The following is a 26,645-nucleotide window of genomic DNA, read 5'->3' as shown; positions in this document are numbered from 1 at the left end:
TGAGTGAGTGAGTGAGTGAGTGGGTGGAACATATTTGAAATCACGCATCTAAATTTTGAATTAATCAACATTAACAAGGTCCCTGGAATGCATCTGCTATCCATGAAATGTTTATTTCAAAGAGAGACTCTTAAGGGTTGTGTTTTCATTAAACAGTGATGATGATAATGTTTCCCTCAGTCTTGCTCGAGAAAACAGATGAGGTAGCGCAGATGACCGGGTTCCCAATGCAAATAAAACTGTATTAGCATCTTTCATGCCCACAAAGCCAGTCTGACACTGAAGCAGAGAAGATTGTTCAAAGACCGCTGTGGAAATTGCCTATATCATTCACACAGTGTCTGGTGAAAAATGATACTAATGGCTATCCACAGCTCCTGGTGGATATGCTAACAACGCGAGGGAGGCAACATCCCCTCACTCGTTGCAATAGCAGGAAGACACATCCACATGACGCAGTAACAGCTGGAGCTTCTGCCTTTTCAGATCCCTTTGGAATATCAGCCGCAGCAAATACTCATATGATCATCATGCTAAAAAGATCATTAGTGCTAATTACCATGCAAATACCTCTGTTATTTTTTCACCCTATTAATATTATTGGGGAAGCTTATTTCCTCTGAGTGCAGAACTATGCAGATAACTTATTCATATGCTTTCTCACCACTATAATATATCAAAGTAACTTGACATCGAACATTATGGCATGGAAACACCCAATGAGTATGAGAAGAATGACTACAGCATGAATGTCTATTGTATTTTTTTGGTGACTTAAGATGAAAGTGCAATGTGTGAAGCTGAACAAACATTTCCTGAACACTCAATAATAAACTAAATATTGATTTGCTTATAACTTTGCTTTGCAGGATAACTTTGTTTGTATTTTAGTGTCTGCCAGAAGCACTCTGCACAGCCTAGAGATGGCAGAATAGTTCATTCTGTATTCAAACTGGTCAAACTATTCCCTAGGACACAACAATTATGTGAAATTAAGAGCTGTTTTCTGCCTGCAAGCCCCACTTGGTCTAAAGGAGCCTTTTCCCTTGGTGAGATAGGAGCTCCTCTGATGTTGTAATCAAAGTTCTGCTCAGGCATCTCTGATCTGTCTGTCCCAGCACGCACTCCAAACTATTAATAGACATAAAAAATTGCCTCGAAATTCCAATGGGATGCAAGCTGGCTGTTATCAGTGCACAGCGTAAAGGCTTACACAGCCTTCAGGTGTTAATTAAATCTCCACTGACATTCGCTCATCCTGCCCTGCAGAATAAGCTGCAGTTCAGATACTGTGTAGGTGAAGTCACTTCAGTCACACCAATCTTGTTCAAAACAGGACAGGAGAACATCCCGCAGGCTAGGGAGGAAACATGGTGACAAGAGAATCGCCCATGCTTAAGGCAGATGAGTTTGTAAGCGCTGACTACTTCTCTAGAGAGCTGTGAATTGATTTGCTGACCGTGGTTGTCCTCAGTGGCAATCTCTGAGCCTTGGAGCGCAGTCTGGAAGCCTATAGTGCTGCCTGGCACACTCATTCATCAAGCAGCCTGAGCCATCATACAGGCAACTCTAGCAGACCTGGGCCCAGGGCTAGGGGATATTATTAGAGATGAATTGAGGTAACTGCCTTTGATGACCCAGTTCAGACTGTCTGTCGCTCTCCAAGCTTTTCTTCCGATTTACTATCTTCCATTCTTACTTCCAGAATCCTTGTTCTGTAAGGAGGTCAGCAGTCACTGAGGACAGATAGATGTACTGCACTGCAGAGTGTATGGTGATCCTGAAACTACCCACTGCTTGTAAGAAAGCAAATTCTACCAACTGAGCCCTGACAATTCAGATTTAAGCCTCATTTTATCCATCCATGTTTTTATCATATACATAATATCACTACCACATCATTCATCCTTATCGAAGCCCTTTATCACAAACAGCTATGCACCAGAATACATAATTAATATAATAATTAAATCCAACTCAGCATTACCTTCAAGGGAAATACTGAACAAAAAGGATAAACATTGTAAAGGCAAAACATTATTTTGCATGTATGCAAGACGATAGAAACTGTCAGACCTGTAGATAATGTGTGTGACCATTTACCCTAACAATAATTATAAGGTAGCTTTTGCTGTAATGTGTGGATGTTTAAAATTAAAATACATCAAGAACATCTCCATAAAGTGAAAAAAATTAACTTAGATGCTATGAAAATGTAATGGCATGTAAAATTATGTACATTTAAGTACTCAGACCACTGTTATCATGAACCTTTACATGTAAGTAACCATCACATTCAAATGTATTGTATGGAGCTGTGTTCAGCCACAAAACACATATGATTGTAAAGATGCTCTTGTAAATCAAACAGAAGCCAAAATGCAATATTTACAACTGACAAGTCAACTTTTCAATACATTGCGACAATGACTGGCGAATTTCACTGTCCTAAAAGTTCATCAACCAATATGAATTCAGCCTAAGCAGACAAAATAAATGTTAACTTTTTCTCTCTACAGGCAGAGAAGAATCATATCCATTAATATATAACTATTATTATTGTTTGTGTGCAGTGCCCCCACCCCACCCCACCCACACAGAGTAATGAGCTTTTTAATGCATTTGAGGCAAAATAATACAACAATAGAAATGAAAGATGCTGCACTGAAACTAATGGAATAAGCTATATCCTGGAATTAACAAAAGATGTAGCAGTAAAAAAACAGTGTTTCTGGATATTAAATGCCCGTCGTCTTCCTGACTCTTGTGAAAAACTATTGTATACAAATAATAGTGATAATAGTGTTTATAAAAGACAGTTGTTATGTTAGTTTGGTTGTGCTTACATACTCCATCATACATCTTACAATGTTGAGGTATAAAATGTTACTTGTGTTTGATTTGTGTGTCAGGAATGTGTGTGGTTGTGACTAAATGCTCTACTATGTCCTTAAACTGCCAATCACATTCTTTCTCCTTCATCTGTTTGACCCATTGCTGGGAAGACAGACTCCAGATTCCCAACCGACCAAATGATATGGAGATTGCAGTGAATGGGGGGCCACAGAGCCATGGTCTCATTTACATAAGGACAACATAAAAGGTAGAGCCATTACTGCAAATAGATTTATCAAGGCCACCTCATGAATAAAAGATCATACAGACCTATAATGGAGGTTTACTGTATTTAGCTGGCCTTGATCTTATAAAGATATAAAAAAAAATTCGGGAAGTCTCTATTCCATATCCCAAAAGCTCATCAAGGAGAATCAGTACTTGTCATCTGAGAGCACTCTGCGGGCTTCTCTCTCCGTCACCTTAAATTGCCACTTCAAAAACCTTTAAAGGGAGTATTTCATCAAGCTGCAATTTGCGACGGACACACCAAATGTCAACCAGCGTTAATGTACAATAAACCACAGCGGCTTCAGTTCCTAACAGATGGGGCAGAAATGAAATGCACTGAGTAGTACTTCGAGTATGCATGTGAGAGGCATATGGTCTCATACATATGTCTCTTTAACCACGTCTACACCTTCTCTACTACTCAGTTATTTTCTTATATGCTCCACTAAAGCAATTTCTCTCACTCTGTTTTCAAATCCCTGTCCACTACTTATGAGATGTGTAGCAGTTTTGACACTGACAAACACAATCATAAATCAACAAATGGATAGCGACACATCAAGTACGACATCTGCAGTTAATTTCACAAATAAATACACTCAAACGCACGCACTCAAATGCATATGAACAGATAAACACATGATACACCAACAGATGTATTAATAGCTTTGATTAATAACTGATAAAAGAGGGAAAGATTTCCCTTGGAGACACAACACTAACTCAAAAAATTCCAATGTTTAGCATAAATTAAAATTTGAATTACCCTAAAGTGTGTCATTTCACACTCACAGAAACTGACAAATATTCAGATTAAAATTCAGAGATACATAATAAGACAAGCAAGGTCAATATCTAATCCTTGGATGGTATGATGCACAAACAGGAGGGAAAGGAGCAGTCTTCTCTCTCCTTTGCCTGCTAATGCTCTCTCATTCCATTCAGTTCTCTGGACACTGGGATGGCTTTATCAAAGCTGCCTCCGGCCAAGATGTCTGAGATTCCAGAATAATCCAGCTTTTATCCCTGTGACTGTGTATATAGCCCTGAGTCCTGAGCCAGCTGCACCAAGGATCGTTAAGTCAACATTAAGAACCGCACACATGCACAAATAGAGGTAGGACACATGAAAACGGCATCAAATCGTACATTAACCTGAGATACATGCAAACACCTGCCTGGGAAGCTAGGAACACATCTCTGACTTCTTCATTGTGAAAGACATAAAGAAACCACTCACATGCCCACACAGTGTGTATGTGCATACTCAGACACACACATGCACATACACAAAGCACATATTGGCTAACTCTACCCCACTGCATTTCAAAATGGGCTCTGCCTCTGGCTGTACTGCTCGATTTCGGCAATCATAATAACAGTCCTGGAAACCAAGGCAGGCATTAAGGTTTTTGAATTTTCCCAAACAGGAATATCTCTGCTGGGCTCATAAAGCGAGCTGACAGGCCAAGAGAAAACTGCCAGCTGAAATTAAAGAATGATTTCCTCCTAAACACTGGTGTTATTTATTTATTTTTTTCAACAGGCAGAAGATATCAAGAAAACAGAATATTCAGCAAACAGAGGAGTGGGGTAGCAAGGGGAGAAGTGGCCATGGGGGGGCTGGTGGTAACACCCACCCACAGGCTAGCTGGGATTAGGACTATGAAGCAGAGCTGGGGAATGTCTGCTTGCTCCTTCACCCACTGTGATTTGGCATGGTCCGCAGTGGCTTGGCAAAGTTTGATGCAAAGCTGGGGTCAGGACTTCACCCTCTGGGAGGCCCCTTTATAGCTAATTGCTATCCCACCGTGGCAAACCTGACCTCATGCAGCAGCACGCGCACGGAAAGAAACCCGAGGAGCAAGACAAATGGCATGCTGAGAAGTGAAGTGAAGTGAGTGAAGACAATAACAGAAACATAGAGAGACTGAAAAGGAGCCTGCAGCTTATGTGTGAGTTATTCTGTTAACATGTCCTGCATACCACTCTGTTGTGTCCACAGGGGGCTGAGGTAGTATTTTGAAGAGAGTACAGTCCTCATCATCACATAGCAACACATGATATACTCACATATCACATACTTCAAACAAAACTAAAATCCCGTTGACATACATGCCCAAAAGAAAAAGCCTGAAAAAATTAGAGATGATTGGCTGACATTGCCTCGTAAAATACAGCCATCAAGGTGTCAATTTCACATAACTGATTCTAAACATTTAATTTGATAAATAAATTACAGCAAAGCAAAATTGCCTTAATTGCCCTCCCAAAAATGGACATATTTTGCATAAATATCGAAGATTTTTTTATCCACATTAAAATTGAATGATAGTTATGCCTCTGGCAAAGATTCAGTACATGGCCTCCTTTGAGAGTGTTTGATGGGTGAGTTTCCCCTTTCTGTGCTTCATTATATTATAACATGGTTGAGAAAGGATTTAGCTTAGAGGCACTCAAGAGGAAAAATCCAAACCACTGTGAATCCTAACAGCATTTAAACCCCCAGCCCCTACACAACCTGACCCCTTTTAGCAAGCCACTTGTGTTTTAGTGTTGGTGATTTCATACAATAAAGAATACAGCACAATTCCTTCCATATGGGTACACTGTCTCATAAACACCTTTCTACACATTTCAGTGGTTATTCTGAAATCATGAACTAGACCCTTTCATGGAAGATAAAAGGGAGGAATTTCATTGATGTATCATACATGCTTGCATGCTGAATGGACCACCGGATATTCTCTTATAAACCCGGGTGCAAGATAATTAGTGGCCAAGGAATTAATCAAATGTGGGAGCTTAAACACCTATTCTGAATGACATCAAGGTGAAGACCAGTTTGATCTCTCACTGTTTGATGAGAGATTGGATCTCAAAAAGACATTACAAAACTTAATGATGCAAGAAAATAACTGGGCCCTTGTCATTCAAGCTTCTCTAATCTGTTGGCCTTATACAGGTCTTATAGGAAGCATGCTGGCAAGGGGAAAAGATGCAAATTCACCATCGCTCATTATCAAAATGTCAACTAATCAACTATCAAATTAAAACTCATATGGAAGTGTTTTCTTGGTTAGGGGAGATTGTGCTTTTGTAATGTACAATATGTGTTGCAATGTAGCTATGTATTTGAATTGTGCTCATGTCAAATAACTGTGACTCAGTTGTAAACTCAAAGGAATGAACTTTGTGTGTGTACTGCATGAGCACACTTAACAGCAATAATACAACCACTTCTCTCCAAGACATTGCACCAAGTGTGCAATTGTATTGACAATGACAAGAATGAAACCCAGCTATGTCACAAGTTTCATTCTCCTAGCACTCTGTGGTGCACTCTTCAGACAAACATAACCTCAGAAGATCATCTACTAGCATCTACTAAATATTTACATTGTCTGTCCAGAAAAAACAGATTCTGATATGAATTATGATTGGTCAATCCTACCATAAGAGGTAAATTGAAAGAGTACCAAAAGACACATGGGAAATACAGATTTCAGTGCAGTGAGAAGTGGTTGTGAAGCAATTCTCCGTATACAAGCAGAAACAACGCATACACACCTGCTCATTCAGTGAGAGTCAAGGACCCAAAGGAACCTGCATATCTATTATTCTCTGCCTACGCTCCTGACTGCAGGCCTCCCACTTACAGATGGCAGACCTTACCGTTCTCACAACAACTGAACTGCAAAGTTATCATTTGAATCCTTGTAAGGTGCACAGAAAGAGAAGCAGGGGGAGACAGATTAATAACAAGCTTCTATTTTATTCCGTAATACCTGTTGTTCTTTCCTCATCATGCAAACTAAATGTGTGAATTAGCTCGAATGCTCCTTTCAGACTGTGAAACAACTTCAACTTGGTAATTTGATTGTGATAAAATACAAGTCGCAATCAGCATTAGAGTTTTAACAGCTATTATGTGAGTCCAACTCAAAAATATCCTGTACTGACTTCTTACATTCATCTAGGGGTATTTCAGGAGTCACTCAGATGATCCATGAAGGTAGCGCCCCATTCTGTATCATATGCACATTAATTCTTATTAAATAAAAAGATGCCAGACAATGTAATAAGGACCATAACACAGGTGTATCAAGTGACACTGATCTGTATTTCCTGTCAATCTGTAATGTCTCTTTTTAGCTCCAGCCTGAGTTGTGTTGTCTCTGCTCTGTGGCACAGCTGTGGAGCTGAGGATAATAGAGGATTCCGTAAGCGTCCGTACTGTGCAATAATGAAAAACGCCCCATGCTGCGAGAGGAAATAGGAGATTTTATAATCCGTCTGAGGCCTTGGCCCTGGTCGCTGGTCCATGGAGAGCGTCTCATTAAACTTCTCATTAGTGACACACTGAGCTTCTGTAATGACTGAATGCATATACAAATCACCTCAGACATGAAAGAAGGGACAACAACAATGGACCCAGGCTGCATCCCTGTGCTGCCAAGTCCTTTGATAAGAACATTTGTACTTGGCAAATGGAACTGTATTGCACATCTGTTTACAGTCTGGGAACAATTTGTAAAAAATAGCTCCCCTATTGCATTCTCTAACTCACCTAAGCTACTGTATTCATTACACCTCAAGACATATCACCTACTTAACATAATATCTAACTAAACGCAAAGAATCTCTCTCTGTCTGTCTATCTGTATATATATTTGTATGTTTGTCCTTTGCATAACTCGAGAACTGTTCATCTGATCTACTTCATACCTGGTGGATGTATTTCTGAGGATCCAAGGAAATGCAGTGTCAAATTTGGTGCAATTTGGACATGCACTGAATAAACTTTGAAAAAATAAAGTGGGGCGGGGCTTCTGGGTTCTGCGACTGCATGTCATGATCAGAGCTGTACAACCCTGCCATGAGAGAGAGGAGGTTATCTCTTCTTTTGATAACTTTAAAAGTTAGGCTTTTTGTCAGCTTCCCAACTCATTTTAAAAAAGACAAGAGAAAAAGGGAGAAAGGGTGAGCGAGCTGAGAGCACGAGCGAGCAACAGCGCTGGTGAGGAGAGACAGCGGTGGAAAGCTTTCTCTTAGAGAGAGAAAGCCTGTGAATGACAGAAATACCATGTTATTTTCTGATTGTTTCACAGCAGTTACATTCTTAAGCACAAATAAACAACCATCATACACTCAACAGATAATTTACTGTGGAGACAGACGCTCTTAGTTTCTGTTTCATTTTCCTCTTCTGCATTTCTCCTTTTCATTCATTCATTCCATCCAATTAATGCAGCAGTAAATACAAAGAATAACAAGACAAATCTTTGTTGTTTTTTTCTCATGTGTAAATGCTGTTTATCAAACATGGCAGCTGAGAGACAGAGAGATAGAGAGAGAGAGAGAGAGAGAGAGAGAGAGAGAGAGAGAGAGAGAGAGAGAGAGAGAGAGAGAGAGAGAGAGAGAGGGAGCGGTGGAAAGCTTTCCCTGAAAACAGAAAGCCTGTGAATGAGATAAATGACTGACCAGTCTGCAGTGTTTTCATGTCACCTTTTAGTATCAGCTCAGCGCAAGAAAAGTTTTTTCACATGGCATGCTGAGCTAAACTCAGGAGAGACTCAGCAGCTACACATTTCTCTGTTCTCTGTTTCTCTGTTTAGCGTCGTCGGGTTAGGCTAACCCATTGTTGCTAACTTTGGAGCTAACCCTCTTCACCTTTCCAGCAGTTGGGCAAGGCAAACAACAGATGTGACTTCTTTGTCTTGAGAAGCTGCAGCATTTGTTAACTAAGACACTGTAGCTTATGCTGTATATTTACTGCCAGATTGACAACTTACTGCTAACACTCGCTCGCACTCCCTCAACCACTCACACACTACACACACATACGCACTACCCTATTGCTTAAAAGGAGCTACACTACCAAGAGTTTCCCAGGCAACAACATAAAGGTTGATGGAACAGCACCCGGCAGAGAAGTAATTTTTTTGGCCTGGCAGGGTTCTCGTTGTACAATCTCCTCTGTACAATTATGGGGGAAACACACCTCACATAAATAGTATTAATTTTCCTATGTGTTGAAGCAGCGAAGGCCAAGCAATCAGCGTGTTCCAAACAGGCACATTTTGAACGGGCACAGCACTAGTACTTACTAACTGGAAGATACATCAAATGCGATCTGCATTGCTGGTGGCAAGCTATCATAGATTCAATCAAAGCACCCTCTCATCCACTGTGTATTATAATTTTCCGCAGTTCCTTTCAATATACTGTGTAAATTCTTAAAAGGGCAGTAACAGTCATACTTATAATCTCTGGCCGTTTCAATATGATGAGTGGCATGGTGTCATGATTGCTTGTGTGCAGTGCAGATGTGCAGAGAATGGCTGTGGCTGAAGGCTGTGTTTCAGATGGCTCTGACATGCAATCATAATTTTATTACCAGTCAGTCACATTATAAGGACTGAAACAAGCGGGTGTAGCAGTGGTTAACAGCTACTTTTGGAAACAGAATTTTTGCATCAGATGGACAAATTGAATTCAGCAAAGTGTGCATGTCATATTATTACTGCACCTTTAAATATATGTAAATGTCTATAAAGGAAATTCTAAACACATAAAAAATACTACGGCTGTTGTATGTAGTTTTGCAGTTTGATCAGTTTAATAAGGCTCCAATCTAAAGCTGGATTCATTCCCAGAGGACAAGCACATGTAAAAAAAAAACATTCCACCACACATGTGATGAGCAGTAGGAGTAAGACACATGATACAGTACACCCTTGTCCCAGCTCTGAAAGGGTGACAAACTCAGATATAAAATAAAGCCATCACATTCTGAATTGACGTAAGCAGGATAAAAAGGGTTCTGTGTATGTGTGTGAGGTGTGTGCGTGTGTGTGAGAACATGTTTGCGTGGTCTGCATGCCTGCTTGGCTCTGCAAATGAAACTTTGTATGAACACTCTGATCAGTGCGCCCCTTGGCTGGAGTGGAGCCTGGCTATGAATATCAATTTTGCATTCATCGCTAGCTGCTCCCCCTGACGCCCCACCTGACACAAAAGCGAATCAGCTTTCTGTTTGTGTCAGCGTTTCCCAAGAAGCTGCACGGCTCAAAAGAGGGAGCCTCCTTCACCCAGCCTCCTTACCTCAAGGGCATTGACAGACTCTGTGCGTTGAATGGGTTGTATAAAACTGGATACAATGAATGTGTGTGATCGTTGTCTAAGGCAAAAAAACATTTTTTTAGCTTCTAGGTATCAAAGCAGGTGTGAATGTCAATCAATAGCAACCCATACGTCACGTGAGGCAAAATGACATGACAAAAGGTCAGTGCAAAAGTACATATGTAATTATGCCCACTTACAAACACACTAACAAACACAAAATTACACTACTTAAGCCATGTAAAGAGTATTGAAAAAGGTTGATTATTCATTGGCTTTCTGTCAGGCAGTGAATAAGGGCATGCTGCTTGCTAGTATCAGACCAATCAGGGTTTTTATTGATCGCTTGTGTAATCATCACCCAGCATTCATGTCAGCCAATCCCACTTCACTATTGAGCAACTGTTCTTGAAAACCACAGCATGCCATGCTTGGTGATATGACCAGGGGTGGTGAGGAAAGTGCTTCATTTTTTCCTGTTCAATCATCCTATTCTCTGATATGAGAGGGGCCATAGACTGTACAATCCAAATGTTGTCTGTCCTGTACATAATTCTCAGCCTACCTGTAGAAAGGGGTTGGTTCTTTGCTTTATGTGCTTGATCTTATATGATCAACTGTGTGGTTAAATTAATTTTGCTGTAACTGTAAACATAACATTTGATCATGTATAATCATGAAAAATTATGGTTTTCAGCACACTTACTGTACTGTTCAATTAAATCCAATGCTATTTCATTTCTAAGCTTAGAGGAAACACAGGTGATGATCCAGGCTGAGAGATAAGAACAATATAAAAAGAGGAGTGTGCTGTTATAGCAGTGGGAAGGCAGGAATGACACAGAGACCCCATTGCTCACATTATGCTCTCATTATCTGCTGTGACTCCAGGTCTTCAATATTAGCCAACAATAAGCACTCTGCAGGACCATCTGCTCTGCCAGCACTGGTTATTTTAAGACTGTGAGAGACAGCCATGGAGAAGAGGGAAAGAAGAAAGATATACCATGCTATTTGTGGAAATAATAAAGAGAAGCGAAGCCAAGAAGGGAGAAAGAACATGAGAAATGGAGTACAAAAATAAATATAAAAATTATAACTTAATATATAAAAGTAAGCTGAAAGCTGTGAAAGGCAGTTGAACCAGGCAGGGAAACAAAGTAAAGTTTCCTTGAGCACAGTAGGGGAGATGTAACTGTACTAATTAAAGAGGTACTTTAATGTGATTTTGAAGCTGTTAAGTAAATAAGATGACTCTACTGTGATGAAACATCAATGCTGGTGTTAATATTGATATTGACACCAAATTTATAAAAAAAAATTGGAATTTCATGGGTTGAAAATGGCTCAACCTGTCATCTGCTGTTTAAAATCAGCCCTGAAAAAGGCAAGGCCAATGCTGACATAGAGTTTACCGCTTGTGAGTTCTCTACGTCATGAAATTTATATAAATGGTAGAATAATAACGCCCACGTCCCCTAGCCCCCACCCTTGAGTGTGAGTCTGTGAAATCGTGCAGCCCGCCCATGCTCATTTTCAAATATATGCTTATCGAGACAGTTTTAGCATCAGCAGCTAAAAGCAGCTAACACCAGCACTGACCTGCTGGAGGAAATCTCTCCGTCTGTGACTGTCTGCGGGAGGAAATGCTGCTGGCAGCCACAAAACAGAAATCCTCTTCGCATTTCTTCCCGTAGCTCTTTAACTCTCCAGCTGTTTGTCCCTGCAGTTCAGCTGGTAAAATCTTGTTTTAAAACATTAAAACATGGTGTAACTGGAGCTCCACTGTTACTGAACCTGTCCATTGCATAGCAGCAGTGGACCGCAGCTCTGCTGTTCTGCTCCGGAGTGGACAGTCACAGACAGAGAGATTTCCTCCAGCAGCAGGTCACTGCTACTGTTAGCTCCTGAAGCTAAAACTGTCTTCATGTGAAAATAAACCAAATTAAACACAGACAGTTGTATTAAAAAATTACTTCTGGCTTGTTTAAATGTTGTACTGTTTGTCTTCCTCTCATCATTATTATTATTATTGTTACCTTGCCCACTTTTTAGCATTTTTCAAAATTATGTAGTGGGTGGATTTAGGCTCAGACCTGGAGGTGAAGTTACACTCTACACAGTCATTTCCTGTATTTCCTGTCACCTCCAAAGCACCTACTGAGTGTCAAAAAGGTATAAAAGGCCTAATTTCATGACACACTACACATTGATAACTCCTTCAAACCTTTTCTTTTAACATCCAAACCAGGTTTCAACAGAGGTATTCCCCTCCGATCCTGTGTGTTGGTTAAGTGTACCCAGTAGATGTAGAGGCGGGCTAAGAATAGCGTAGATGCTTGAAAGCACTAATCAATCTGGACAACAATGTCAAAGCAATTCATCCCATACTGATCTCAGGTGTGCACATCCTGGAAAATCCTTTGTGGCCGCTGCAGTGTTATGCAACTCGTTTCCTATCAGTTTAAGTCAAGGCAAAAATATTCAGAGAAAGCAAGTTGAATATTTCTATCAATAAAATATTTTCTTTTCTTTTCTATTTTATACACAACATGCGTCAGTCATGTCCTTGTGCTGGAGAATCTTACCTTCTGTCTGATCTCCTCCTCCATTTTGACCGGGGAGCCCAGCTCAGCAACCTGTTTGACTCCGTCACTCGCAAAGCCTCCATATTCCCACAGCACATAGTTCCTAGAGTGGGATGAACCAATGATGGCTGACCAGTGATTGGCACGACCTATGAAGTCAGACAATAAAACATGTCATTAGTTGGACACTCAACAATTGGCACATAATACTTTGCCCCCGTAGTGATCCATCAGTTGATTGGATCAGTCTACTGATTGATGGACAAAACATAGTTTTTATGATAAACAGTGACTTGTGTCAGTCTAAATTTGATTCCTTGTTGCTGCGACACACCTACAGTGTATTACTTAAATTTTATGCTCCCTCATAATCCTCTCACTCTCTGTCTCTATTGCTCAGGACAAACATGTATATGCCTAAGTGACATATAGAAAAAGAGACAGTGGAGCTCTATATCTGCCCCCATATCTGTAAGGATATGGAGAGTGCAGCAGTGGTAGTGATGATCTGTGATGATCCACCACAGATGACAGCACAGGCTAAGGCAGACTTGAGCCTTACGAAATTAATTTTGAATCAGTGGAGTGAAGTCTCGCCCCGCAATAGTCTCCACTGTTGAGTAAGGCATAATGGGGCATGGAGTACAACTGCTCATCTAGCATTGATGGGATGGGACATCCTTATTATCTCACTTTAGACCCCTCATGATCCAACATGTTTACCTCAACTGTGCGTAAACTGTATTATTTCATGGTGAGTGTTTGTCTCAGAGTTTGTTATTATATATATATATTATGTCATGGTATTAAACTACATCAGTCTGAAAAGCACAATGATGATGACAGACCTGATAAACATATAATATATGCTTGAGTCCATGTGGGTCTATCATCACCAGTTTTGGATGGAATAAACTACAGTTTCATTTGACAGCTTCTTGTCATCTACCCAAGATGAAAGGTTATTATCATGCCATGTAGAATCCTTTACAAGGACAACTTCACCATTTGTCTGAACACTAATATACCACCTGTTTATTCAAGGTGCGGTTCATTCAAATAGGTCATAGGTCTGGCTCTCATCTTTGTGGCCTAAATAGAGTCCATACTGTAATTACTGTGCAGTTCTGTAAGTCACCCTCTCTGCTTTCTTCTGGTTTCTAGAGTTAGTCTGAACAAAGATTAATCGCTCTCGTAATTTAATCCCTGTGTTTGGCAGTATTCCGGTAATAGAAAATTGTGGAACTTTTAACACAATTTGGATGTTGCAGGCATCACTAATGTAGTTCAGTTTCAGCTTTTTTGTTTTTCACTGAAATCTGGAGGAATACTCATAAGCATACATAGATGTATAGAAATCATCATAAATGCATTATCTGAAAATACATTTTAACATGGTTATTTAACAGCTGAACAACTGCACTGTTCAGCTTGGTAATGATCAAAATGCCCAAACCTTTCACTGACTTTTTACGAGCTCAAATATTTTGTCTCTATTTTCCCATTAAAAACATACTCTAAGACTAATTTAATAATCTTCCTTTAGTAATGTTCCTCAACTTAAGATGCTATTGCTCTGATGAAAATCAGATGAAAAACCTGTCAGTATATCCACATGAATACATGACAGTATCCCTTGCTTAAACTGTGAGCTCAACAGAAGTAAAAATGTACAAAATGTATTGACAATTACAAGCATGTAAAGTAATTTTTAAAGATTTCTCTGTTCTCCATCACTGAACATAATCAATAACCATGGTACTTGTCATAGCTAACCCTGCTCTTCTTGGGGTTCCTGCTTCGTCATCTACTGACTATAAATACATTCGTTAAAACCTTTTCTGATAAAGTTAGGGTTTGAGTTACAATTATGATTCATATGAATTTTTTACTGTTGGATGGCTCACAGCTCTTGCTTTTATGCAGTGCCTCAAGGTACAATGCTTAATCTTTTTGCCTTATATATGCTATGTCCTGATTACATAAGTATATTGTCATGAGAGAAAAAATCTATCCTATTCTTAAAATGCTTGCACACATTTGTACCTTCCAGTCAGCCACGTTAATTAATTAAATTAGATTCTTCACAACTGTAACCTTTATTAACTACAGAGCCTGTCCTCCCAAGAATAACAACCCTGTAGGTTGTAAATTCAGTTGCCAAAAACTACCTATAGTTACGTTTGAGTGACAGACACCATCTAGAAACCGTAGTCATTATGACCCGGAGAAATGACACAGTGCAGATGACGTCTATATAAGGTGACTTCCTTATTAGCAGGAGGCGAGTTGGGTTGATGGCTAGATAACTGGTTGGTGGGGCTGTAGTCTGCTGGTCAACTGGTCGATTAGTTGGTTGATATGCTCTTCTTCTTCTCATTGGTCGAATAATCTCTGTGTTATTTTCATAAGGATAAAAGTGCTACATCAATAGCTTTCCAGGAGTAATCCATTAAAAACACCCCTGTTGTTTTCAAAACTTTGAACTCGCCCAACCTAATGGAGAGTGCTGGGTCTAACTGTACTGAACATTTACTGAATCTGTGTTTCTCCATAATGATAACAACGAGAACCCCCGCCAGGCCAAAAAAAAAAAATTTTAATATTTGATATCCATTCGGAAATCGATAGCGACTAATCGATTAGATGAAGATTATGTATGATTTTAGTCGGCCAAGATTTTCTTTGGTTGACTACAGCCATACTGGTTAGATGGCAAAAAGTGGACTTAGCTGCAAGAGACCACTGTTCACAACATTTTAATGCAAACATGATCTTTCCCTAACCCTAACCAACTGATTTTTGTGCCTAAACCTAACCAGATTTTAATCACAGTGTTGTTACATAATAAAACATAATTATTTTTTAACAGTGATTTCTAACGGCTTTGGAAAGTGGCATATGTTGGAAAGCGGCATATTATGCTCCAATGGTCGTTCTGGAGTGCAGGTACAAATGACCTATGTGATGGTTTAATTTGGAGAACTTGTTGTAACCGCAGCAAGTATAAAAAAAGGTAATTGTATTTAGCTTTAAGCATTTTTCAGTCATATTCAATCTGTCCTTGGTTGGCTAATTCAACTCAATGAGCCCACTTTCAGGGCTTTCAACTTTACAGTAAGCAACGTACGTTTATTTTTTCCATCTAAGGAACAAGAGTTAGATCAATACAATATTTCTATTGTACCGCAGGGATTCCAAATAACACCATTTCATATTACTATGACGTCTGTAGCGTCTGTTTTTCTGTCCTGACAAAGACAGATACAACAACTCGAATGTTTTCAGAATGCTGCAGCAAAGATTTTAATTTGACCTAAGAGATGGGAAGTAATTTCTCTGCTTTTAGAATAATTTCATTCGTTGCCTGTTTGTTTTAAAAGTCTATGACTTTATTGATTACTTTTAAAATGTGTACTTTTCTAATTGCTTGCTGAGGCTTTTTATTAAACATGTTTGAGATCCAGATGCCTCTTACATATGTGCCTTGCACTTTATGGGAAAATGTCTTTAGGTTTTAATTGTCATGACCCAAATGCATGTTTTTCTTCTTCATTAGTTAGTGTTATCTAAACACATTACCTACACTAGCTAAGAGATTGATAGCAGGTGCCTGTTTCTTTGCCCTAGTAACAATAAAAGGATGATACCAGTAATTCTGCCTGTAAAGGCCTCTCAAAGTCACAGCTGGGCACCATGACTAATCATCCATCTATCCATAATGTGCACCAATTTGGCTGACTAGATTATGTGGGGTTACTTCTCAACAACAGCTAGAATGGCCAAAAGCTGTGGTTTTTAGCTAGGAGGAATCTCTACAAATCCAGGGGTCTTAGTTTTTCCAAGTACCTGAAAATTTATGTGGAGCAGGAGACAGGGAAAAATTTAACAAAGTTAATGTTTCCTTGAAATTGATTGGAAATGTGGATACTTGGAGACTGAGAAAGTGGAGATGATTGGTGTCCTGTGTGTAGGTGGACCAGGATAAGAAATAAATGTTTTAGATTTTTCTTTTTCCTCTATTTGATCTTTAAAGGCTTTTCAGTCCTGCTCTCTCTCTACAAGATTGTAAGGATTACATAAGCAAAGGACGCCATTTTCCCAATTTACCGGCCCCATAAATCCATTTTTGTCTTACCTGTCAAGATTTTTTTAAACTACATTACTTTTAATTTATGTTTTTGTTGATGCAGGCTCTTTATGAAATTTAAAGGAATTTTTTGCCTGAAGCTTTCATACATTTTTGACCTTGGCAGACAGGGAGTCATTTCCAGTAACTTAACAGCCTCAACATTATGGCTCTGGTTAGCAGTTTTACATCCATCACCAGGACTTTCGCCTGAGGTTGAGGCAGTACTAGTTTATTTCTGAAGTGAGTATCACTGGGAGCCAGTTTCTTCCTTTAAAATGTAGTTTTGGCAGGGATAAGTGGGCAATGGTGTGGCTAGTTTCCATCTTCAATTTGTTTAGATGTTTTCATTAAATACATATAAGGGAAATAGTGCAGTCACAGGACATGTGTTGATAGCTGTAAAGTGTCAATTAATGACCTACCACAACTCTCTATTAAGAATATAGAGCCACATAACTATATACCTGCACCTTTTGGCCACTCTCTACAGGTTAATAGGACTCCCCAATCCATGGTGCATTGTTGGACCTCAGAACATTACTTCTAGATTTAACAGAGACAGTCAACAAAGCACATATCACCAGACTAGGAGCTGGCTTCTACAAATGGCAATTTCTGCTTTGCAGAGCAAAGTAGTGGATGCAGCTGGGAAGAGTTTTGTGCAGTTGATGTAGACAAAGGGCAGCATCAGCTGTCTGACTTCAACAACGTTGTCCCCAAATTAAGGATTACACTGGACAGCACTATTTTCAATCAGCTGCCATTTTGTTCTGTGTGTTGCCAGAGATGTCTGTAAATGGAAAGAGAATCTTTTGTTTTATCTTTGGACATGATGTTCATGATTAGACCGACAAGGATGTAGCTGTGGTGTTCAAGAGCTTTGATAGAGTTTGGTAATAGTGGATTTTTTCCAGTGCAAAGCAAAGACAAATCTCTTTGTGGTTAAGAATGCGAGGCTTTATGAAACCATATAAAACCACTTATTATTTTGTCATGGGGAAAGCGGTATTGGCCAGGCTAAATAAACAGGAGATGGAAGGCAGCTGTTGTTCTGGTGTATATGTTTTCAGTCTGGACTTCAATATATTGCTTCCCTTGTGTAAGGGGAAATTGACTATGACATGGTACTGCTTTATTTGGTCAATAAAGAAATGTTAAACTTTCTTTCTTTCTTTCTTTTTCTCTCTCTCTCACTCTCTAATCCCATAGAAATCTTTGTTGACAACCAGTGTCCAAGTGAGCTGCCGTCGCTTGGGTTGAATAGCCATGCGTTGCTGCATGACTTACAATGGGGAGAAAAAGGGAGAAAGAAAATAGAACTGTCAAGGTTATCATGTTGGCAGTAAAAAAAGAAGAAGAAAAAAAGAAAAGTCCTGTTGGCCTGTTTTATAGTGAATTTCTGGTCACAGAATGTGTGTCAGCACAGTGGTCACTTGAAGGACATATGTTAAAAATAGAGAAATGACATGTAACACAATAGAGTATCTCAGGTACCAGGCAAATGATGCCTGCTGCTACAAAAAGACAAACTCAGACAAACCTTACTTACAGCAAGATTTTTGTTGGGCTTTTGTATTGCAAGGACAGATTATCTTGTGCTTATTGTAGTCAGAGAATAATATTGTCCAATGATATATGTGTCTGTGTGTTACAATAACTGGTTACCTAGGATATGACTTTGTACAAGGAGAAATTCAACTGTAGAGTCCTAAGACTCAGGACAAAAAAATAACCACAGCATGCTGTATCTTCTTTTAAGTTGATCTATCTGTGAGCTGCCTGCTTGTGTATATATGTGTGTAAGAGTGAGCCACATACCAACCAGTCCCTCCATAAGACAGTAAATTAGGGCTTCTTTCGATCTCAGGGTTTATCTTACTCCACTCTAATCAGTATATTGATCTGTCCAGCGAGCGCCTGATTTGAACAAGAGAGCCAGCATAATCCTTGAGTACATTCACATCCTGATAATGTGGCACAAGGTTATACACACATCTCACCCAAGCATAGTACTGTGCCATAGCTCACCACCCACATCACCACTAAGAGGTACAAACCAGGGATAAACCACCCACTAATGGAGAACATACTGTACCTGAGAGGTTTTGGGGCTGCCGTGCTACAATCAAGATTAAATGTGTGATAGAGCAAAGGTGACATGACAAAGAGCAGAGCAGTTCGAGCTTACGGGGATAGTCTTTGGGATGAATCTTCTCTGACCAGTTCCCATAGAAGGTGACTCTGTACTTGGCAGTTCCACAGGCACAACAGTCGAGCACAGGTTTATCTGTAGCATCTCCATACAGGGATTCTGTACAGAAATGAGGGAGGGGGGGGTAAGAGGGAAAAAGAAAAAGAGATAGAGAGAGAAAAACAGAAGATCATGAGATAGGCATTGAGAGATTGCTCATTAGTATAAGGAGCAGATGAATGTGGTGCCCATCATATAGGAGATGGGTGTTTTAAGTAAGTGGGGAGCCGATGGGAGGAAAAGAAGAAGGGCATGAAAAAAGGGAAGGATGTGCAGTACGATCTTTTGATCTGTTGCTCAGTGTGGCATCCAATGTCATGCACAGCCAGGGGGTCACACTCATTTACAATCATTCACATGCCAGAGTGTAACAGCAGAGAGGAATGTCTCTGCATCAAAATCAAGAACTTAAGAAAAGGAGTAAAAGAAGACAGACAAAAAAAGAGACGGTGAGGAGTGAAATAGAGAACCAGCAGGGAGACCGAAGGAACCGGAAATTCATTGTAAATTATTTATTCTATGTCAGTAAAAGTAGCCTACCTTTCTCACACATTCGCTTGGTGAGTGAGCCTTCATCCTGGAAATAGATGATCCTCTTCTGCACAATGCTCGCTCTACACAGAGAACGACAAGAGGTGGAGGCAGTGAGGAGGGAAGTTTGTTGGGGCCAGCGCCAAACACAAATGGGCACAAGGGGCAAGAGTAAAAGTGAAAGTCACAAGAGGGGAAAATACTGGAAATTCTGAGAAACATTTGGGGAAGCTGTGATCTTAGCTTTTAAGATCTGAGTCTGAACAGTTGATTGTGGCAGATGGAACAGATGCAGAATTATTCATAATCACCTTCCTGTTTTTTCAAAGACCCCTAAAAGCAGGTATCAGAGCCCACAGGGAAATTGCTAAATCAGGCTGACTTTCAGACTGAGGCATTCAATGTCTCATACAAAGACCACAAAAAGCATACATAAACATGAAGATTCACACATACATAGAAATGAGAGGCTGAAAAGCTGAAGAAAAAACTGTGAAAAAGAGAAAGACATATACTTAACTCTTAAGAATGTAACACATAGAAATGCACACACTATGCACCGTGTCAATAGGAACTGACTGAAATGGCATAAAGGAGCCTCTCTAGATTGAGCTGTCTAAGAAGCTTGTTCCACTGGATGGTGGGGAACACAGGTCTCAGAGGGGTCTTGGCATGTAAATCAGCCACTAACAAATCTTTTCAGAGACCAGCAGACTTGAGAAATCTACAACAGAAAACAAGCCTCCAGGCACCTAACTTCCTCTCAAACGCTGCAGGAAGGTTTCCATAGGAATAAAACCAAACAATGAGGCGCTGGATGGAGATGCTGTGCTAAGGTCTGATCCAGGTGGGCGCAGTCCAGCTGGACTGTTAGGATACCATTTATTCTGGACTATCAAACCAAACCGAGCTGTGCTGTGCTCTGTTGTGCTGAGCTGATCCCAGCACTGATTGTTCCCAGCAAGAAAAACACATTCGGATAATGTAAATTAAACTAAAGGCTGAGAGACAAATTAGATATCTATAGTCCTTTATAAACTTGCAAATGCTGTATTCCTCACTTAACTTAATTCCCAACTTGAAAGGGAAATGTTACTTACATACTATTTACACAGTTCACATCTCCACAGTAACAGCAAAGGACAGTGATATACACCTATTAAAATTAGCATTTTCTTTTCTCTTTGTATCTCCAAGCCTCAGTTGCCCCTTTTATGTAAGCAGTGTGTATGAGAGAGATAGACAAAAAGAAAAATAACAAAAGATCAGAGGGCAAAAGATCAGTCTTCTCCAAAATGCAACAGAGAAGAGATAATTATTGTAAAACTTCAATTACAAGCAGAGATGGTCAAGTCAGGTCATACACTGCACTGTGAGTGGAGGAACATGATGGACATTTACATGAGTGTAGAAAAGCAAGTCAGTTTTAGTATATGAAAGGCTGTTTAGGCCATAAATCATACTTGGTGTCACACACACACCAACGTATCCTGATCATGCTCTCTTATACTCATCACCATACTCTTCTACAGGTCATAAATTAATACCCTAACACAGACTATACTGAATACACTCACATTGTACTCTCATGATAGTATACGGTATGTATGAGAGAGTGACAGTATAAGTGACAAGGAGTAGTGGTGTGTGTTAAATTCAATTTTCTAATTGGCTTACAGCCTTTTACATCAAGAGGAAGAGCAAGGTCATTAGAAAAAATGGTGACCTTGCTATCATCCTAACAAAACTTACTGAATTTTAATCACTATCTTGAGTTAAATGCTCCTCCATTTTGCCTTTCAACGTATTATCAGCATTTCCACTGAGCAGATATAGGATTTGATTTCAATAGGCTGTAGGCCACAACTGCCCAGTCAAACTGCTTTTTTAATTAAACACTCTCTCACACACTACAGTACTATTCTTCATCACATGCAATATCATTTTTTCTCACAAAAATTTAATTTCTCTCACACAAACATAATTATAGTCTTTTACCTACACTTCACCGTCTCTTACACATTATACTAACTCACACAAACTACTACTCTTCTCCTTCATACGCAATCTAATTTCTCTCTAAGACACAGTGTATCTTTACTCTTACTCAAACACACCCTAATTCACTCAGCACTCACTTCGTTACTGTTCTGTCTCAAATGCACTACTATACAGGGTATATTGGTGTATATGTGAGATAATGGTTGTGTGTGTGAGGGCAAGTATGATTCATGGCCAAAACGGCCTCTCATAATGTGGATGAAATGATTTAAGGTAAGCAACACCACCAGCACATCTCTAATTGTTCACGCTTTAATTCAATCTCACCCCAATTTCACATATCTCCCTGAGAGAGAGGAGCACACTCTGCCTCACTGCTTGCCCACTTTCCTGGGCCGGCCAGACAATCAAGCAGAGTAATGCTTATTTAACATCCAATTTAAATTCTATCTCACTTTGCCGGATCCACACCATGGCCGATCCCAATCACCCCAAAAGTGCACTGATTTGAATGTGTGTGAGTGAGTGTGTGTGTGTGTGTGTGCGCGCGCGTGTGAGAGCTTAACAAAAGAAGAGAGAGGAAAAAGGTGAGAAAGAGAGAAAAAAAAACAAAAAGAGAAATTTTGTCTTTCTACGGCCACATTTCCATTTGTATGCTCACTGTACAGTACCAGTCAAAAGTTTGGACACACTTTCTCATTCAAGGGAATTCATAAAAGAAAGAATAAATTCTCATTTTGTTCTATCTGCTTCTGCTACAACCGGAGATTAAATTAATTCTTTTTTTTTTTCTGTCTGCTCCTGCTGCAAACAAAACTTACACAGAACCAATGTGCAAAAAGCGAAAATGTATGGGTCTGCTTGACTCTACTGTAGTGTCTTGAAGTCTGTCCTATCATTGTGTTGAAGGAGATAAACTGGCTCTGACAGCTGCATGTGGTTGTGACATTCATCTGATCACTGATATACTGTCTCACTCAGACAGCCATCAGTACACAATGCACTAACCTCCATATCATACGCCGGAGGGAGATGACAAATAAATTGCTTCCCACCTACAAATAGAACGATAAAAGATTGTGGCAACTTCAATGGTGACTGCAATATATGGACTATATTCTGATGTGACTTACTCTTGGCTCTGTGGAACAAGCAGGATGTAGTCAACAGATTCAGCTGTGACAGTAGCTCCTGACACTTTTTTGTCATCAGACAATTGCAGGTCATGTACAACTTTATCATTAAGAGCCCCCTGATGAGCAGAATCAAAGCCAAATTTTCAATCCAGTTAGACATAAAACTAAACATCTAATTTCAAAGCAGCAGCAGAAAAATCTCCCTTACAAACAGAATATAATTGAGAAATCATCAAGCTGAAAAGCAACCCTTTCAGTGACTTCTTCTTCTGGTTGAAATTTTTCAAGTCTGTTGCTCTTCGGACTAGGGTTGCCTTCTGATAGCCAGTTCCATTTTGGATTTGGTTCCCAGTTGGCAAAATACCTTTATTTATTGAACTCAGAGGTTAACAATCTCTTATCTAATGTCTATCTCTCCGCTCTCTTTTTTGTTGGAAAAAGCAGAGCTCCAGTATTTGAGGCAATCATGAAAAATAAGGTGTAAAACTTCTGTTATTACAATGTAACACTACATCTCATACTAGGAGGACTGTGCAGGAGTATCAGGAGTGTGCTATCCACACTTGACAGTCATTTCAAATTGTACTGAACACATCCAGAGTTCACTGCAGTAAGGTGAGAAATTCCACCAAAGACAGATTTTTAGTGGATGTGAAGTGCAGTTGTGCAGTTTCACAACAACCCAGAAAAACATCCACGTGTCTAAAGAATACTGAGTGTAATACCAGCAATAGAGACACAGTGAAGCAAGTCTTGGCGTGATTTGACTCTAGTGTGTAAGAGCACCAAAAATAACTGGACTCCATGGTAAGACTTTCAAACGTCAGTGTTCTGAGTTCAGGATTTTGAATGAGCATCCTGGTCTGACCCTGTCATCATGGACCAACCTTAGACAGAACCAAACCACCAATCTCAGTCTTTCCATCTAGAAGACAGCAACTGCCCATCAATTATACTGCAGCAAACCACTTGGGAGGAGCAAGTACAACATGTGAGTCACAGGACCTTTCTAACAGAAACACACATACACACACATGCCACACAGGCACACACGCACTTCTAATTTCATGGACAGATGTTGTTGTTTTTTTAAATTATAAATAACCATGTTATTTTACAGGCAGGCAGACTGACAGGCAGTAACAGAGCTCTTCTGAGATACAAAGTGAAATTAAAAACAAACACTTACCCTTCCTGTGATGGTAATGGAATTGTCCTATCTAAGATAATCTACAATATTAGTAATCATTTCACATATTTATGTTGTTTCCTCCTTTCGTTTAGTGTCTGTTTATGTACCCATGTTTCCCTGTTGGTATGGGCTATGTGATAGCACAGCCTTAGATAAAGTTCTCTCCCTCTGAACAGTTTTCATATTTTAAAAAAGCCTGCACTTGTTAGTTAGTTAGAGGAGTTGTACCTCATCAGTCAAAAAGACTTCATTGAAACTTTTGTCCTGCAGCACAGAGGCACACAAAATCCTTGTCATCATTATGACTGCCAGGTACAGTAGGGGGAAGAGCAGTGACAAATACCCACTGCCAGCCTGTAATCATGATTTTCAGAGCCATCTCTTTTGAACTGTAAGCTTCTCAGTCTCACCCTGCCCCACTGCACCCTGGTACGTATTTCATCCACATCTCTGCACTTTCAAAAATCTCTTTCCAGGCTGAGTACTCTGTCGCATTTTCAACTTTTTCCTCAATCCACACTCTAAAAAGTAATTCAGGGGACCTATTACCACCACTTAATTAAATGCATGGTTGTAAGATAAAAAAAAATCTTATTTAATGATTTAGATAAAAATCTGAAGTTACGAACGTTATTTAAATGAGTTGTGCTGACATAATAATGTTGGTGATTACATCAACTTCATATTGTGTGTAATTTCAACTCAAATGTGTGCATTCATTGATTTAAAATGGAATTCAAGGTGTGGTAACTTTATGAAATTGGCTTGATTACTTAATTTCTATTCACCTTGAGTGCAGGATTTCAAGTCCCCTCTCCTTCCCACCCATTTAACATGCATGATGTGTTCAAAGACCTGTAGGCTGAACAAGTACGGCACAGATGCAAAGATCAATTGTTAAGGTGAGTATAATTTTATTTACTGACAAATTCTACTAAAGAATGTCTTTGGACATGTTCTCAATTGTGATATGACATATAACAGTGGACCCATGTACAGAGGGTAGGCTACATCTGCTAACACGAAACTTGATGGAATCTGTTGTACTATTACACATTGCTAACACTAGTCATATTTAGCAGCATAATCTGAACATCCTGCCCTTAGCAGTGGATAGAAATGATAACATTTAATTTGTGAAATCTGCTCAACTAGAGAGGACTTTTCATCCGTGTCGTGGGGAGGAAAAGCATGTTTCAAATTCTGCTTATTCATTCACCACCAAGCGTAGTTTCAAAATGGTCCGTGCTTGCAACTTCAGTATAACATACATATACTGACATTAAGCTAAATCTTGACTGTGATGGATTCTCTATCTCCAGAAAGTTTTAAGTCTCTGCAAGTTTAAAGTAAATAAAACTGAAACAAATACCTTCCTGGTAGGTAAATGCAGGATTTGTACTGAAAACCCTCTTAGAAATCTATTTGAGTACAGCAGGCCAATATGGTGATAGAATATGCAATTTTATTTGTGTAATAAATGTGATCATATCTGTTATCTTATCATTATCATGTTTTGTGAAACTCAGTATAATTCATTTGATACTTATTTTTTGTCATACTTATTGGTGCAACCTATCTATTTAGCTCATTTGATGATGTATGTGTGTGTGGTGTATGTGTGTGTAAGGGTTAAAATATAAAAAAGGATGGCTCCACTGATCAACTGAATCCACTAAGAATAACAGTCTGAATCCAAATCATTAACGCTGACACAATAACCTATCTTTTATTTATTTATTTATTTATTTATTTTTAATAAAGACATGGAAAAATTCGAGGCAGGCCCTGATAGACAAGTGATGAAAACTGCCATCATCAGTGACCGGTCCACTCCAGGATCTGGACAATTTACATTTGTGTTGTTGTTGTTGTTGTTTTTAGATTTAAATATCATCTTGTCAAATACACTGTGGTGCAAAATAAAGCTAAAAACTACTGAAGAAAATCTAATTGGACCAACTTAATTTTTTTTTACTTGTTGTCACTTAATAAACTCGTGTTCATAATTATAGTAATTAAGTACATGATTAAAAATTCTTTTTAAATATTGTGGAAAAACTAGTTAGGAAAAGTTAATATTTATGAGTAATTAACTTAAGAATGTGTGTTTATGCAGACAATTATTCAGTATGTGGTAATTAAACATTTTTTTATTGTAGAGGAAAAACTAATTCCCCTAACTCAATGTAATTTGTTGGTTCAACATAATTTCAATAGAAGTTGTCATAACTCAAAAAGCTTGATGCAAACTGTTGCACTCATTTTTTTTGTTGAGCCAAAATATGTACTTAACTGTGTACAATTCTGCCATCACCCACTGGTCTCTATGAGGAAAGAAGATGCTGTACATGCTGTGAGAAAACTGACAAGACCATAGTGAAGATGAAAGATGAAAACAAAGAGGAAAGTGAGAGGGGAAGGAAGGAAGGAAGGAAGGAAGGAAGGAAGGAAGGAAGGAAGGAAGAAAGAAAGAAAGAAAGAAAGAAAGAAAGAAAGAAAGAAAGAAAGAGTAAAGCTCTGAGGTTATTGAGAGGGCAGGTCATGAAAATACTCTTCATGA

At 39.2% G+C, this 26,645-nt stretch overlaps 1 protein-coding gene across 6 annotated transcripts in view; it reads right to left on the bottom strand.

Annotated features, from left to right (window-relative positions):
• Nucleotides 1-26,645, bottom strand: part of spon1a (spondin 1a) — a 135,716-nt gene that overhangs the window by 40,056 nt on the left and 69,015 nt on the right. For all 6 annotated transcript variants that reach the window (XM_042407149.1, XM_042407142.1, XM_042407158.1 and 3 more), the window contains 3 exons: nt 19,763-19,836; nt 19,160-19,282; nt 12,840-12,988 (listed from right to left, as the gene is read on the bottom strand). In XM_042407149.1, the coding sequence (XP_042263083.1) occupies nt 12,840-12,988; nt 19,160-19,282; nt 19,763-19,836 (346 nt within the window). The remainder of the gene's footprint in view (nt 1-12,839; nt 12,989-19,159; nt 19,283-19,762; nt 19,837-26,645) is intronic.

This window comes from Thunnus maccoyii, chromosome 1 (genome assembly GCF_910596095.1).
Source record: "Thunnus maccoyii chromosome 1, fThuMac1.1, whole genome shotgun sequence".
Taxonomy (NCBI): domain Eukaryota; kingdom Metazoa; phylum Chordata; class Actinopteri; order Scombriformes; family Scombridae; genus Thunnus; species Thunnus maccoyii.
The sequence above is the reverse complement of the archived record's forward strand: the minus strand, read 5'-3'. Positions and strand labels throughout refer to the sequence as shown.